The sequence below is a fragment of the Castor canadensis genome, chromosome 5 (genome assembly GCF_047511655.1).
Source record: "Castor canadensis chromosome 5, mCasCan1.hap1v2, whole genome shotgun sequence".
Classification (NCBI taxonomy): Eukaryota; Metazoa; Chordata; class Mammalia; order Rodentia; family Castoridae; genus Castor; species Castor canadensis.
The window spans coordinates 57,523,865-57,540,720 of NC_133390.1; the positions used below are offsets into that span (position 1 = coordinate 57,523,865).

The 16,856-nt window shown below is 35.4% G+C and overlaps 1 protein-coding gene across 1 annotated transcript in view; it reads right to left on the reverse strand.

Moving 5' to 3' along the window:
- The window catches only part of Myh15 (myosin heavy chain 15), a 144,520-nt gene that overhangs the window by 110,632 nt on the left and 17,032 nt on the right, over positions 1–16,856 (reverse strand). Inside the window, exons 10-12 of the mRNA XM_074072376.1 lie at positions 12,924–13,027; positions 11,567–11,705; positions 777–895 (exon numbers count right to left, since the gene is read on the reverse strand). Coding sequence (XP_073928477.1) covers positions 777–895; positions 11,567–11,705; positions 12,924–13,027 — 362 coding nt within the window. The remainder of the gene's footprint in view (positions 1–776; positions 896–11,566; positions 11,706–12,923; positions 13,028–16,856) is intronic.

The window sequence follows — 16,856 nt, forward strand, 5'->3', positions numbered from 1 at the left end:
ACTTGGCTTAAGTCTAACAAAACACACATGTTGTTAATATGTTGTTGCCACTGAGATTTTAGTATTACTGAAGCATGGGTTACATCATATTGAGTAACACATAGCTGTTGTAAAACATGTTTAAATGTATTGATATACTTAATTGGTCATATTATGTTGCAGCTCTGGAAATATTTACTGCACTAAAGCAAATCCTCAAGATTAGCAGTCCTCAGAACATTTGTTACTCTATCATTATAACATTCTCCTGAATGTTCAACAAAACCTCCATAACCTTCCATTTCTTGTGTCTCTTCTCCATTCCTGTCTCTTCAAATGCTAACTTCAGTGTATGTACTAAAATTTTGTTCTCAATTAATATGTCACTATGTATCTGTTACAATAAAGAAGTCGAAATGCCAAATATGCAAGATATGTCAGTTTACCAATTTTATTAATTCCAGGAATCAACAGCTTTAAAATCTTCTTAGCTGGACAACCAAAATGTTGATCACAGTAAATGAAAGATTGGCCTACAGTATTTGCAGAGACTTGCTACTAAAGGAAACTGCCAAAATATATATTTCAAGATAGGAAGACTCTTAATTCAAAAGTATTTACTGTGATGTATGCCATAATTAAAAATATCTGAAATATTTACTACAGTAGCTCTCTTTTGCTTTTTATAGAAGCTCTATAGAACTGCTGACATTGTCAGTAGTTGAAATATACAAGTACCATATGTATACATTACTACAAGGTCATGGAATCATAATGCCCTTGAAATATCACCTTACCTGTTCTACATTTTGACTTCTGGTAACATATTCATTACCAACTTTGATTTTAGGATGAATCAAGCCCTTCACCAACTCAGAGGAATTAATACCCATCAGAAAAGCAGCTTTTTCAGCACCTGGTCATAAGAAAGGAAAGGGAAGGAGGAAAGAAAACACTATAAACATTATTCCATTGTAGCCAAATACACTACCAGAGGATGGAAGAATTATGTGTTTAGACTGACATAATAAGAAAGATTGTAGCTTTGAAATAAATGGCTAAATTCTAAGTGTTTAAAGAAATGTATTTTTTGCAGTTGTAAATCAAAAGCACATCGAAACACCTCTTTATACCAACTGAGAATGGCTATAATCAAAAAGATATATACAAAAAAAAGATATGGAGAAATTGGAGCCCTTATATATGGTATGGCCACTGTAGAAAAACAGTTTGGCAATTACTCAGAAGTTAAACACAGTGTTACCAGAAGACCTAACAATTTCACTCTTAGGTATATACCTAGGAGAAATGAAAGCATATACACAAAAAAATTGTACACAATGTTCCTAGCAGCATTATTCACAATCGACAAAGAATGGAGAAGATGGCCATTGACTAATGAATAAACAAAATGTGATATATTCATGTAACAGCTTATTATTCAAAAAGAAATTGAGACTGATACATGGTATGACTTATGCTAAGTGAAAGAAGACACAAAAGGCAACATATTGTAGAGTTTCATTTATATGAACTGTCTAGAATGAGCAAATCCACAGAGGCAAAAAGTAGTTTTGTAGATGTAAGGGCCTAGGAAAGGAAACAAATGAGTAATAATTACTAATGACTATAGGTTTAATTACTATGCTATAGGGTTTCTTTAGGGGAGATGAAATACTTTGGAATTAGATGGTGGTGCTGGTTGCACAACCTTATAAAAACCACTCAACTCTACACTTTCAATGGGTTAATGTTATCAATGTGATTTATATCTCAAATTTTAAATGAACCAATTTTTTGTGCTTCCCAGCTTTCTTTTTTATTATTAGCATATAACTGTTGCACAAGGCGATGCATTATGATATCTACATAGTGCATACAATATATCTTAGATTCACCTTCTTCATTCTCCCTCATCTACCCTCCCCCCTCCTTAGAATAATTTCAGCAAGTTTCATTAGTCTGTTTTCATATATAAATACAAAATACCTCCATCAAATTCACCCTCATATACCCTTTTCTTTATGCATTCTCCCCTCCTATAAGTAACCATACCTGGAAAAACTAATCCTCTTGTAAAAAGAACTAGTCTGAAGGACATGGAAAATCCCATATATATTATTGTCATTTCCCCCTCCTCATTTATGCCTGTAGATTCTTACAATGAAACAAGAACTTGGGCCATGAATTCCATAATTCAAGACAACCACCAATCAACAGAACTCAGGATGCTTTCTCATTACCTATCATTACCTGTCAAAAACCCTTTCTTTTCCTGTGAAGTCTACTTACTCCATAGTGCCCTCTCCTGCCCAACAGGAGTACATACACCCCATAAAATCATTTTTTGTGTATTTATATTATTGTTGGGATACATTGTGACATTTAGAAAACTTCTTACAATACATCATAGCTGAATTCACCCTCTCCATCATTCTCCCTCAACCCCCCATTTCCTAGAATAGTTTCAACAGGTCTCATATTTCTATTTTTATACATGAGTATGAAATATTCCCACTACATTCAGCCTCTTTCACTCTTTCCTTATAAAATAAAATTTCCATTTTCTAAGAAAAGCAGAGAAGAATAAGTGTTTTCAGAAGAAAGCATTAATAGGCATGTATGCTATCAGAGGTTAAAAGTGACAATAAAAGAAAAGAATGCCACAGGCAAAAAATTATGCACATATCTCAAAGTGTCCATTATTTCAGGCACCAAGCAAAATGAATATTACATTTATCTGGAATCTTTCTATGTCCTCCATTTTAAATGAACACAGACATACTTATATATCTGACATACTAAATCTTTATAATGTCTTAAAATAGAAGATAAAGCAGACTTTCTTCACACACACACAAATTTCTTGAGAAATAATCACAAAGAGGGAATAAAATTAAATAAAACAATGAAAAAGTTACATGTAATTTGTATTAGAAATATCAATTTCCATTTTGGGGGGACTTTCCAACTTTAACAGAAGCTGAAAATGCTTTAAACGTTTGATTTGCTAACTACTATCAACGTATATAATATACATACATTTCTATAAGCTACCTATCTACTTATGCTAGTTAATTTGCACTGGTAATGGTTTGGTTACCTGGTTGCTATGCTAACTTTCAAAAGGCAAAGCATATTTTGGAAAATAAAAAATACCGCAAACATAGCTATTTTATTCTGAAATATACCTAATAAAAGTGCCAGGTTTGGAGACAAAAACCATGATTATTTCAAGTTGGAAACCCATAACAGGTCAGAATTATGGATTTTTTAACTGGAAAACACATTAGAAAGCATCTAGTCTAATATGAAAATATTTAAAAGACAAGAAGAAATGCAATGTGCCTCATCAATGTGGACTGGAGACTAATCATAACTGACAGTGAAAAACAAACAGTTCAACAGTATCTGTGCAGGAAAAAAAAGAGAGAGAAAAATAGAAGAGTTGGGTTTCTAAGCATTCAAATGGATAGCAGATGTCATAACAGTCCCAAAAAATAGTTTTTACATCAAGATAGGCTTTGTACATCCTTTTTCCAGTGTTAAGGCAGTCATTGAATCTATTATTATCCACAAAGGAAAACCAAATTCTCTGTCAGTATCATACCTTAAGCTGTACCAGAAATAGTATCCAATGTTACAGGATGATTTCTTACCCACTCCAGAGGGCACTGGTGTATCTTGGGTTTATTCCAAAGGTTTACATTATTTATCACTTATGTACTCTGGTTTTTGTGGGGGGTGGGGACAGAAAAATAGTTGTCGTCAAGTACCAAACATTAACTTACTTCATTTGTACAAAATGTTTAAAATTCTACAACAAAGATGACAACAGTGCAAATCAATGAATAAATGTCCATCTGACCTTTAGGAAATACTTCTATAAACATAGTAATGTCTGTAAAAGCATTTTCAATGCTTCACATAGTGGCTTTGTGAGATTTCCTCCTATAAGAATCAACTCCCTCGAGAACCTATGGGTTTTAATTAGGACTTTGCCATAGATTTTAATTAAGTAGCATTATCTCACCTGGGAGAGGTAACATTTAATTAGAGCAGTGGTTTTCCAACATTGGACAATATCGGAATAGCCTGGAATGCCAATAAAAGACCTAAGGGTTCGGTTCACTGACATAGGTTAGGATCTAAGAATTTCTAGGCTTTCAAGATTACCCACGTGATTCTGATACACAGAAAAGTTTAAGAACAAAGACCTTGTTACCATGGTAACAAGGTTGGACTTGCCTGCCCATTAGTATCACCTGACAAATTATAAAAACAAATTATGGTGCCTGCATCTCACTCCTAAAAATCTGTTTGGTCTGGGTAAGGTCTGAGTTTTAAAGTCCCCCCAGTGATTCTGATGTATTGCCAACTTTGTAAATGACCATCTAGACAATGGCAGCCATATTTGGTAAGTACATTTGAAAGTCAAGAAGATGGAGAGAACAAAACATAGCTGTACCTGAAACCAGTTAATGAGGTGAAAAAAAGTCATTGTCTTCCAACTTTAGAATTCTCTCTCAATTTCACCTAATCCTTAAATAATCAGATATAAATGAAGAGAAGAAAGTCCATTTTATTAATCTAAAATCTGACTAATTTGAAGAGGGATTATGACAATGATTCAGTTTTTTCATGGAGGGTAATGATTTTTGAGCTGTTCATAATTCATTAATTTATTGAACAAAGTATGCTGGCTTTTGCAATGTGCAAAACCTGATTCTAGATGCTCTAGTAAGAGGATGAAATTACCTGGCATTAAGGAGTCTGTCATCTATTAAAGTAAATATGACACAAGCACAAACTGCATGTCAGTGAAACAGGTGTGTAAGACACACAGAACTCAAGTATCATGAAAATTTGCAATAGGTAAAGAACCCTTCTAGAAGGCATGATAGGGAGGGTTTCCAAAAAGAAGCAATGTGTGATTTGAGTCTTGAAGGATGAAAAGAGTTTTGGTATGTGGGAAGAAAACTTCTAAAACAAAGAATAGCATGACTTAAAGCCACATAATTAGCAGTACTCAAAGTATGGTCAAAGAAGAGGTCAAAAATATACAGAATGGACCACAAAGTCAGGAAGAGAGCAGTTAACAGAAAAGTCAGTGATTCAGGGTTATGTAAAACATGTGATGCCACTTCAAGGAATTAGTGAGTTAATGGAGGAAGTGTTCAAGGAAATGGCATAGCAAGAGTTATGCTCCAGCACAATTAATTTTCTTTAAGTGTGCAAGACAGACCAGTTTTGGAACACTTTAAAACTAGTGACAGTGTTCCTGTTCCAGGATACCAACAGGCAAAATACTGAAGGTCTTAAGTAATGGGAAAAGGAAAAAGAGAGACCAAGATACATGACTAAGATGCTTCCACTCTGTTATGTAGAAAGTAATATATTAATCATGAATTAAAAAGTCAGTATAATCATAATGAAACCCCTTACTTTGAACATTTAGTATACACCAATAAAAAGAAAGTCAACAGGAACATAAGAAGGCAGTGCCCTGAGTTTTGCCATGTAGCACTGAGGATGCCAGAGAAAATGCAGAAGAAAGAAATGTGGGGTTGGAAGTCAAGAAAGAGGTAAAGACTAAGATGTCCCCTTTAGGTTTGGATTTCCTCCCTTTCCACCCTCTTTACCATCTGTCCAATGCCTTCAGTTCCTCCCTAAATGAATAACTGTAAAAAATTACCAAAGCTTGTGCACCCTGTAATCTCAGAAGGAGGTTCATGAGTTTGAGGTTTTCCTGGGCTGCTTTATGAGTTTAAGACCAATCTGAGCTACATAATGAGACCCTGTCTTACAAAAAGAAAAATATCAAAGTTTAATATATTAAGAACACTTAGAAATCAGAAACAAACATTAAGTACCTTAATTTTTAAAAATCAGCTTAGGACAGAAAAAAATTCATAAAGAAACAATAGAAAGCTGAGTGCAGGTGACTCATGCCTGTAATTCTAGCTACTTGGGAGGCCGAGATTGGGAGGATCAAGGTTTGAGACCAACCTAGGCAAATAGTTCATGAGATGCTATCTCCAAAGTAACCAGAGCAAAATGGACTGGAGGTGTGGCTCAAGCAGTAAAGCACCTGCTTTGCAAGTGTGAAGCCCTAAGTTCAAACCTTGTTACACGAAAAAAAGAAACAATAGAATACATAACCTAAAAATTAACTTTACTAATTCTTAGCTATAAAGAAAACCTGTCCAATTGATAATGGGAAAATTATGATGATCAATAATGGTGAGGATAGTGAATAGAAAAATCTCATCCTGCTTATGGGAATGGTGTAAAATATAGGGCTATTTGAGAAAGTTACTTATGGAAATTTATTCTAAGAAAAAAATGTATTACATAACATATAATTTTATAGTAATATAATATACAAGTTCATATGTATTATAGGTATTTTCTGATATATATACAGATAGATAAATATTTGAATCTATAAGGTTCTTCACCTATAAGTTACATGTAAAATTATATATATGCTATTCTCTGATATATATATATGTATATATACTTGAATTTATAAAGAAGTTCACCAAAACCTTGTTCATAGCAAAAATATGGAAATAAACTAAAAATATGGAAATAAACTAAATAGTCAAAAAGATACTTGAATTTTGGCATATTCACACAATTGAATGTTTTGCAGTCATATAAAAGGATATTGAAGGAAAGATGAAGTTCACTAAAAAATTAATGAAAAAAATACAGTACAAGACAACATGAGCAGTATTTTTAAAAGTTACCTATGCATATTCAACTAGGAAAAGACATGAAAGATATGTCTTATGGCATTTATACTCCTTACTCCTGAGTAGATAGGATTTATTTCTATTACTATACGTAAAGAACATTTTAAAACCTGGAAATGTAGCAGTGTACGCACCAAATTAGGTGCCTGCTTTTCTGGAGACTACGTTCAGTGGGGACTGGTATGAATATGTAGGACAGATGATGAAAAAAATATTGGTATGAATCACAAATAAAAATATTCAGGGTAAGGAGATAGTGATGGGAAGGTTTTCTGATAAGATAACATCCAAGAAGTCACCTTAATAAAATGAGGGGATAAACCATGAGGATGGCTAGGAAAAGAGTTCCAGGCAGGAAGAGAAGTTGGTGAAAAGGTCCCACAGCACGAGTGCTCACATGTTTCAAGAAGAGTCAAGAGGCCAAGGGGGCTGGATGAAGGGAACAAGAGAAGAAGAAAAGGCAGGAGAGGGGATTCATGAAGGCATTAGACAAGTATCATAGAGAACAAGTAGGCTATTGTAAGGACTTGGGGTTGTATTTAGAACAAGGCAGGTGACACTGTTTAAAGCAGAGGGAGACATGAACTGACGTACATTGTGAAGGAATTGACACTGGCTTCTATGTACTAAAGTACCTACCACAGCAGAGGCAGGGAGATCAGGACAGAGGCTGTTGTAATAATCTGGACAGAAATGGTGGGTTGGACCAGGTGGTGACAATGAGCATGGTTGTGGAGAGAAGTTATGAGGTTCTGGATGTATTTCAAAGATAGAAACAATAACAGAGTTTGGGACAACTCTAAGATTTAAGTCAGGGAGACTAGGACAATCCAGTTGATATAGGAACACCAAGAAATGAAGGGCTGGTGACAGGGGTAGTATCAGAAAAAGAGCTTGGCTTTAGACATGTTAAGTTTGAGATGGTCACCTTAGAGATGAGTGTAAAAATTGAAAGGATTCAAGGACTAAGTCTTGCAGTCCTACCATGGATAGAAATGAGGATGCTCAAAAGAACTTGAGAAGGAACCATCAGGGAGATTGGATGAGATCATATACTTCATTTACTTATCTGATTTATTAGTATATCTTTGTAATAAATGCATTTCTTCAAAAATAGGAAAATGTCATAATGAGGCCTATTATTTTATAAAATTAAGATATACTAATAAAATTTAAAGTTAAGAAAAAACAAATTAAACAAAAGACAAACAACAGCAACAAAATTCCTTCATCAGGCATGGTGACGCATGACAGTAGTTCCAGTTTAGGAAGTTGAGGAGGGAGGATTATTTGAGCCCATCAGTTCAAGACCAGCTTAGGCAACACAGCAAAGATCCTGTCACAAACAATAATAAAACAACCCAATAGAGAAGTGGGCAACTGAACTAAATAGAACTTTTTCACAAAGAAGTCCAAATGACTAAAAACACATGAAAAAATGCTCACCATCCTGGCCATAAAGGAAATGCAAATCAAAACCACACTAAGATTCCACCTCACTCCTGTTAAGAATACCATCAACAACAAATGTTGGTGAGGATGTGGGAGAAAAAAGGAACCTTCATACACTGCTGGTGGGAATGTAAGCTAATACGACCACTATGGAAAACAATATGGAGTCTCCTTAAAAAACTAAAAATAGATATGTCATATGGTCTAGCAATGACACTCCTAGGGATATACCCGAAGGAATGTGACTCAGATTACTACAAAGGCACCTGCACACCCAAGTTTATTGCAGCGCTATTCACAATAGCCAAGATGCTCCACAACTGATGAAAGGATCAAGCAAATGTGGTATTTATACACAATGGAATTTTATTCAGCCACAAAGAAGAATGAAATTTCCCCATTTGCAGGTAAATGGATGGAACTGGAGAACATAATCTTAAGCAAAGTTAGTCAGGTTCAGAAGGCCATAAATCACAAGTTCTCCCTCATATGCAGACTTTAGACCTAAAACAAATTCACTAAGGAGAGAATGCACACAGGAGGGATAAGGCAAGGGACAGAAACCAAAAACTTGAATGTGGTTGATGTGCTCACTGTACAGGAATAAATAAAGCAATCTTTAACTGGCCAAGGCCACTATGGGAAGAGAACTAGGAAGTAGTGAAGAGGTCTGGTAGAAATGAACCAATTTGGGTTGTAAAATACATATGCATGAACACAACACAAGGAATCTCCCTATATAGCTATCTTCATCTCAAACTAGCACAACACTGTGTTTTTCTTATTATCTTTCATTTTTTCTTCTACAAAATCGGAGAACAAGAGGACAGAACAGGTTCTGCCTAGAAGCAGGGAGGGGAAGAAGGGGGAACGTGGTCCAAACAATGTGTACACATGGAAGCAAATGCAAAACTGATACCTGTTGATACTGTTCCAGGAATGGGAGGGGGGATGAAAGAGAGCAGCAGAGGGGGTGAATTCAAGTATGATATATTTGATACATTGTAAGAACTTTTGCAAATACTCCAACGTACCCCCACCAAGTACAACAATAATAAAAAAATTTAAAAACCAACAAAATGAAAAAAACACCAAAGCTTTGTTTCAAATCATATAAACAGCAAAAAATGAAATAAGTTGCCATAAAAGCATATATTACTATTTTAATATATATATATAATGATTAATCAATCCTCTTCTCTTTCCCCCACTTCATCTGTGTCTGTGTTCAAGTGGGACCTTCCAATTGCTGTATCTACAAAAAAAAAAATCCCATTTCCTATTACTCTTTTTTGCTTTTATTCTGCTTTATTTTCACTTCATTTTCATTTGATACATATATGCTTATGGTATACCTCCCACACTAGTCATGACTGGGATGATGTCTAGTTCACAGATGTATCCCCAAAACCAAGAATAGAATCTGGATTCAAAAATTATTTGTTGAACAGCAAAAGAACACACAACCCAATTAAAAATGAGAACTAGGCGCCAGTGGTTCACACCTGTTCTCCTAGCAACTCGAAAGGCAGAGATCAGGAGGATGGCGATTTGAAGCCAGCCTGGGCAAATAGTTCACAAGACCATATGTCAAAAAAACCTTCACAAAAAAGTGCTCATGGAGTAGCTCAAGGTGTAGGCCCTGAGTTCAAGCCCCAGTACCACAAAAAAAAAAAAAGTAGAGAACTTGAATAGACATTTCTCAGAAGAGAATATACAAATTGTTAATTATTAACACAAAATAAGATGCTCAACATCACTAATCAGAAGGGAAATGGAAATCAAAATCATAATGAGATACTCGTTTATTCCGATTAAGATGGATATTATGAGAAAATTTTAAAAACCAAGTATTGGCACTGATCTGAATTGGAACCCTTGTGTACTGGTGGTAGTGATATAAAATGGTGCAGCCACTGTACAACACAGTACAGTGGCACCTCAGAAGTAAAATACAAAATTAGCACTTAACCTAGCAATTCTACTTCTGGATAGATACACAAAAGAATTGAAATCAGGGACTGAAACAGATACTAGTATACAAACATTCATAGCAGCATTATTCACAGTAGTCAAAAATTGGAAGCAGTTCAAGTGTCCGTGAACTGATGATTGGATAAAAAATAATATAAAAATAATTTACAATATAATGGAATATTATTCAGCTTAGAAAGGAATGAAATTCTGGTACATGCTACAATATGGACAAACCTTAAAGATATTTTGCTAAGTGAAAAAAACAAATAAGACAAATATTATATGATTCCATGTGCATGAAGTAACCAGAGTTGTCAAATTCATAAAGTCAGAAGTAGAACAGTAGTTTCCATTGCCTAAGGGAAAGAAGTAGAGTTTTTGTTTAGTACATACAGAGTTTTTATTTGAAATGATGAAAAAAATGCTTGGAGATGAACAGTTGTTACAGTTATACAACTTTATGAATATACTTACTTCCACTGTACTATTTTTACAAGGGCAAAGATAGTGCAATAAAATGTGTACACATGTAAGTAAATGCAAAAATGATACCTATTGAAACTATTTCAGGAATCGGGGGGACAAGGGAATAAAGGAATATGACTGAGGAGATGAATTCAAGTATGATATATTTGATACATTGTATGAATCTGTGTGAATGCCACAATGTACCACCAACCATCACAACAATAAAGGAAAAAATAAATAAAAATGGCTAAAACGATAGATTTATGCTATGTGTATTTACCGAAGTTAAAAAATATAAAATTAGAAAATTAATTGTTTAATAAATGGATTTTCTCTTTTTGTTTCAATTGAAAAGAATTTTAATATTAAATATAATGATTGTAATAAATACACTTTTTCCTTTTCACAATTGTATTTTTTTTTTTTGACATTACTGGAGATCGAACCCAGGGCCTTGTGAAAGGGCATGGTAGGCAAGCATTCTACCAATTTTTAAGTATAAAAACCAACAGAAAATGAAGCCTTGTGGTTTCACCACTTTGAAGTTATTTACTTTGGCTTTCAGAATTCCAAGAGTGTTTGGTCTTCATTATATCACTTAATACATTTTATGGTAATATACTCCCTTCTGTTTTTCTGAAAACTTTCTGTGTTAAAACCACACAGTCAATCCTATTTCACAAAAATGTGGAAAATTCACTCACATCATCAAGTATTAATTGAGGAATGCATTTTTCTCTGTGGTATGAGGATACTACATAGTATGATGGTTGAGAGAATATCTTTTAAGACCAGCAATCAAAGGAGATGGTATTATTTTCGGTATATTCCAAAAACCAAGAAGTAAGTTCAACTATAAAGAAAAGGAGATGGCCTTGGAGTCAAGGATTTGAACAGAATTGTAAACCTGTTTTCAACGTAATTCTTACTTTCTGTGCCATCTGCTTCCAGTTGCTCTTCTCTGGGTTTCTGTTTAAATTTCATGTTTCCAAAGTGCATGATGGCTCCAATGAGTTTGTAGCATCCATACTTCCAATCAGGAAGAAATCCCAAGACATCTAAGGCTTGCTGTAAAAAGAGAAACCGATGGCCAGGTCTTCTTTTGCCTAATGGCTGCAGTAAGGATCTCACCCCACTGTGTGCATCACATTCACACACTAGGATGTTGGCTGGCAGGAATGAGAGACAGAGCACCACAGACCCCAGGGTCTGACATCTCTGTTCAAAGCAATGCAAATGGGCTCATTTGGCACTTGGTCACTAGCAGTCTGCTCATTCCTTTAAAAGAGAATTAGGAAGGCACAAGACATGGCTGGTTTAGTGTCTACTAGTTTTAGAACTTTCCTCTCCTCTCCCTTCCTGCAGCACATCACTGTCTACATGAGGTCAATTATTTTGCCTTCACAATTATGGCAGAAAGCACTGTATCTGCTGGGTTATTTTTCTCTGTGATCCCATATGTTCTGTGAACCTGATTTTATTCCAGAGCATGTTCATTTCAATGACTGGTAAAAAGGAAGCATTTAAGAGAAGAAAAGCCATGTCACCTAGAATCGCATCCTAAGAAGCCACTGCTCGTGACATGAAGTGAATTCTCATACATTCCAGGAGGATAAAAATGGGTTCAATCATTCTATTGGTTAATTTAAGATATGTATGAGGAGACTGAAATTTCATCTTCTTTACATAGTAATTTCAATATTAAGAGTCTAGCATAAATTGAATCTGATATACAGAAGAAATATTTACCTACAAATATATTCACTGGAGTGAGGAGAGAAGGACAAAAGTCTTGAGACTAAAAGAGAATGACTCAATAAGCAATTAGGACAAATACCTCATAAAATATTGACTATCCATTTAAATGTTCATGAAGACATTATAGTGACACTTGGATTGTGTCTAAGATGAAATTGAAAAATCAAACTCTAAAAGCCAAATAGGATATGCAGAATGATTATGAACTTCTAAAAAACAAAAACATCATCATGGCCATACAAAAGCAAAATCCCAAATAGATAAAAATAGAATAGACTGTAGAAATAGACACTGAATAAAAGATGTTTCCATTAAGTTGAAATTTCTTTATACTTTTCCATATTTCAATGTCACTCTACTGACAAAGCACACTTTCATGGTAAGTAAACTTTACACAGAAGCAGCCTTCCACCCCAGGAGAGCAAGGCCACTTCTCCAGTTCTCTTCAGAAGAAGGAAGCTCTCTACTGCTTTCTTTTGTTTCTCATTGTCATCATCAGACTTTGCTTTGACAACTACCAAGCCTTACTTCTGTGGCCAGCAATTCTGCAGCATCATCCAAGCTCTCCACAGCAGCCACTCCACAGGAACACACGTCAAAGTCAGAGGGATTTGCAGACACCAGGAGTATGTCTACAGTGGAAAACCATTCGTTAAACAGCCTAGAGACATGCACAGGGCCTGAGAAAGTAATCAACCAATATTCATGTTTATTCTTATACTTTCTAACAGAGTTGTAAACAAGCCAAAATAAAATCTTATTTTCAACGAAAACCCTTATAATCAATTTTTGCCTTCTATTAACTTGTTAGTCATATGTTACTGCCTCCCAAGAGAAGATAGTCTGCCCAAATCCAAAAGCAGATTTAACTGCAGCAGCTTGAATTGGTGTAGAGAAACAAAATAAAACAGGTAATATGTGCTGGTAAAACCTGGAAAGCAGACATTTGACCTATATTCGTGGATGAGGGCCAGAGGACAAAAAAAAAAAAAAGTTTTGTAAAATTTTAAGAACACACCTGAGGTTCAAAGGCAAGAAGGAGCCAGACCCTTAGGTCAGCACCCAGGGAACATTAGCAGTATAGCCTGTCACATCCCATCCTCACTCTTAGGAGGCTGAGTCCATCTTTCAAGGGATCCATAAATCAGCTACAGTGTTCAACACTGCATTGCTGATAGGTCTAAGACTCCTGACATGATTCATTCAGCAGAAGCATAATGCAGACCAAAGCCAAGGCAGGATGTCAGAGCAATCAACTGACTTGGCAGAATCTGCTATCAGAATGAAATTATCTGAACAAAAAGGAAATATAGAAGATGATTTGATAAATAAAATTATAGAAAATATAACCTAATCTATAGTGACAAAACACTCTAAGTGGTTGCCTAGAGGATTCCAACAACTGAGAAAAGGCAGGAGGCAGAGATTACACAAGATTCTGAGGAAACTTTTCAATGGATATGTGCATTATCTTGATTGTGATAACTGTTTCTCACATATATACATATTCTAACACCAATTGTACATTTCAGACACATGCAGGGAATTTTAGATCTGAATTACTGAGTGCCTCAACAAAGCCATTTTATACAACTTAAAAGTTAAAAGGGAATTGGGCATCAAGCAATGCCAAACAAAATACATTATTTTTGATGGAAATATTATCCATAAAACTTAAAGAATTTATTTGTGTTTTAAATTATTTTATTAGTTTCTTTTGGGGTTTTTGGGGGGACTAGGGTTTGAACTCGGGGCTTTGCACTTGCAAACAGGTGCTCTACCACTTGAGCCACACCTCCCATACATTTTGCTCTGGTTATTTTGGGATGGGTCCCACAAACTATTTGATTGGGCTGGCCTCAAACCACAGTCCTCCCAATCTCAGCCCCAAGTAGCTAAGATTACAGACATGAGCTACCAGCACCTGGCAGTTTTATTTGTTTCATAATTGGCAGAAATTCTGTGTATTTATGTTGTACAACATAGTGTATGTGTGTATATTTATGATATGCCTTCCTCCAAGCAAATGTGTGCATGTATACATTTGTATAGACATATATGTATACATATGTACACACACATTTTGGTATGCATTAATTCAGCTAATTCAGTTAGCTATTACCTTACATATACATTTTTGTGTGGGCAGAGTTTTAAACAATTTGCTCTTAGCAGTTTTCGAGTATACGATCCATAGCTTTAACTATAATCACCATGTTCCACACTGTAATTTGACTTTTTTTAGATTCCACATGAGTGACATCATACAACACATATCTTTCTATATGTGGTTTATTTCACCCAGCATAATATACTCCAGGATCATCCATGTTGTTACAAATAAGAGGATACCCTTTTTAAGGCTGACTAGTATTTCATTGTATGTGTATGAATATATGCATCACATTTTCTTCATACCTTTGATGGGCATTTAGATTGATTTAATATCTTAACTATTATGAACAATGCTCAATGAACATGGGAGTCTACATGGTATGTCTCTTCAAGTTACCTGTTCCATTATTTTTGGATTTATACCCACAAGTGGGATTTTGGGATTTCTGGTATGGTAGTTTTAGTTTTAGTTTTTTGGGAAGACTCCATATTGTTTTCCATAATGATTATAGTAATTTACATTCCCACTACTTGCTATTTCTTGTCTTTTTGATAATAGTCATTCTAATGTGTATAAAGCAATATCCAATATGATTTTTATTTGCATTTCCTTAATAATCAATGATGTTGAGCATTTTTATAGACCTATTGGCCATATGTATGTCTTCTTTTCAGAAATGTCTTTTTAAGTCCTTTGCCTGTTTTTAATCAGTTTGTCTTCTTGCAATTGAGTTGTTTGAGTTTCTTATATATATTTATATTAATCCCCTTATCACATGGTTTGCAGTGTTTTCTCTCATTCCCTAGGTTGTTTCCTCACTATGTACACATGGTTTTCACACACTGTAGGATGTGAGTACTTGGGATACTGAAAAAAATGTCAAGGATTTCAAGAGGCAAGGAATCTTGATCACTGAATCTCTCCTTCTAGCTTTTTCATACCACTTGAATAGCAAGAATGAGTACAATAAATTAATAGACAGGGTAATGGTGTGATTGTGTGTGTGAGACAGGGAGGGAGGGAGAGAAGAATGGAAGTAGGAGGGGGAGGAAGAAGAAGAAGGAGAAATGATAATAATTAAGAAACTAAAGGATTTTGAAGAAATTGAATGTGAGGGAAAAGAGGAGGTGCGTGTCTACTATGCCTAGAATAAGGATCAGCCTCTCTGAGAGCAAATAAGGAAAAAGGCCTCAGTGGCCAGGTAGAAGCTAAATGGGGGCTGGCCTCAAGGTAACACATCACTTCATTTTCAGCTATTTCAGTGGGTAGGAAGCATCTCTTCTGTGATTTTCCATATCTGATTTTTTGATAATACAACAAATACTAATAAGTTAGAATGTGCTTTCTTATATCAATCCTGAGTAGGCTCTGAAACGCTTTTATTTTGCAAACACGAAGGAAAAGAGTACCCAATCATATTTATGCTCCTTATGACAAGGAGATTGGTAATACCCAATTTAAGCCACCAGGTGTCAGCTGTTGCACACCAATCCATCTGAGCAGCACCAAAGAATCAGCAAGATGAATGGATTCAGAATAAGCATGACTTTTACAGAGCAGTCCAAAAGCTTCAGATGGTTCTGTGCATCAGAAATCATAGATGCCCCCCAAATTTTTGAGGTTACAACTGGGTACTAAATTAGACTCCATGTGTTCATGCACAGCATAGAAATTCACATCACGATTGTTAGATTTATCTAGGTGCTGTGGTATGAGCCTGTAATCCCAGCTACTCAAGGGAAGGAGCATGGGTGGATCACGATTCAAGTTCAACCTGGGCAAAATGTTAGTGAGATCCCACCTCAACCAATAAACCAGGTATGGTGGTGAGTGTCAGTAATTGCAACTACTGGCCTGCCCTAGGGGGGAAAAAAAAAGACCCTATCTAGAAATCTGGAAAAAAGAAGCAAAACTGTGATGGGGGAATGGTTTAAATGGTGAGACCTTGAGTTCAAATCCCAGTAGAGGAAAAAAAAAATCCTGTTCCAAGTTTAGTTGGAGGAAACAGCTGTTGCTTATACATGACTAATACGACCATGGTGAAAACAATTTTCTAGTTCACAGGGTTTTTCCTATTTGGTGAAGGCACTCACCATATTGTCTTAGCAGGGAGAAATTTTTTTGTTATTATATCTAAAATATAGCCAACCACTTAAAAACCTCCAAACCCAATTTAGTCTATCACCCCACCATTCTGTGTCCTTATAGACCTGCCACTCTCTAATATGTTACTGTGTGTACTTGTTACTGCCTGTCTTCCATACAAGAACGTAAGGTCCTGATGGCAGGGACCTGTGTTTCTATTCACCACTCTGTTCCCTATGCTCAAATAGCAATGCCTGCTA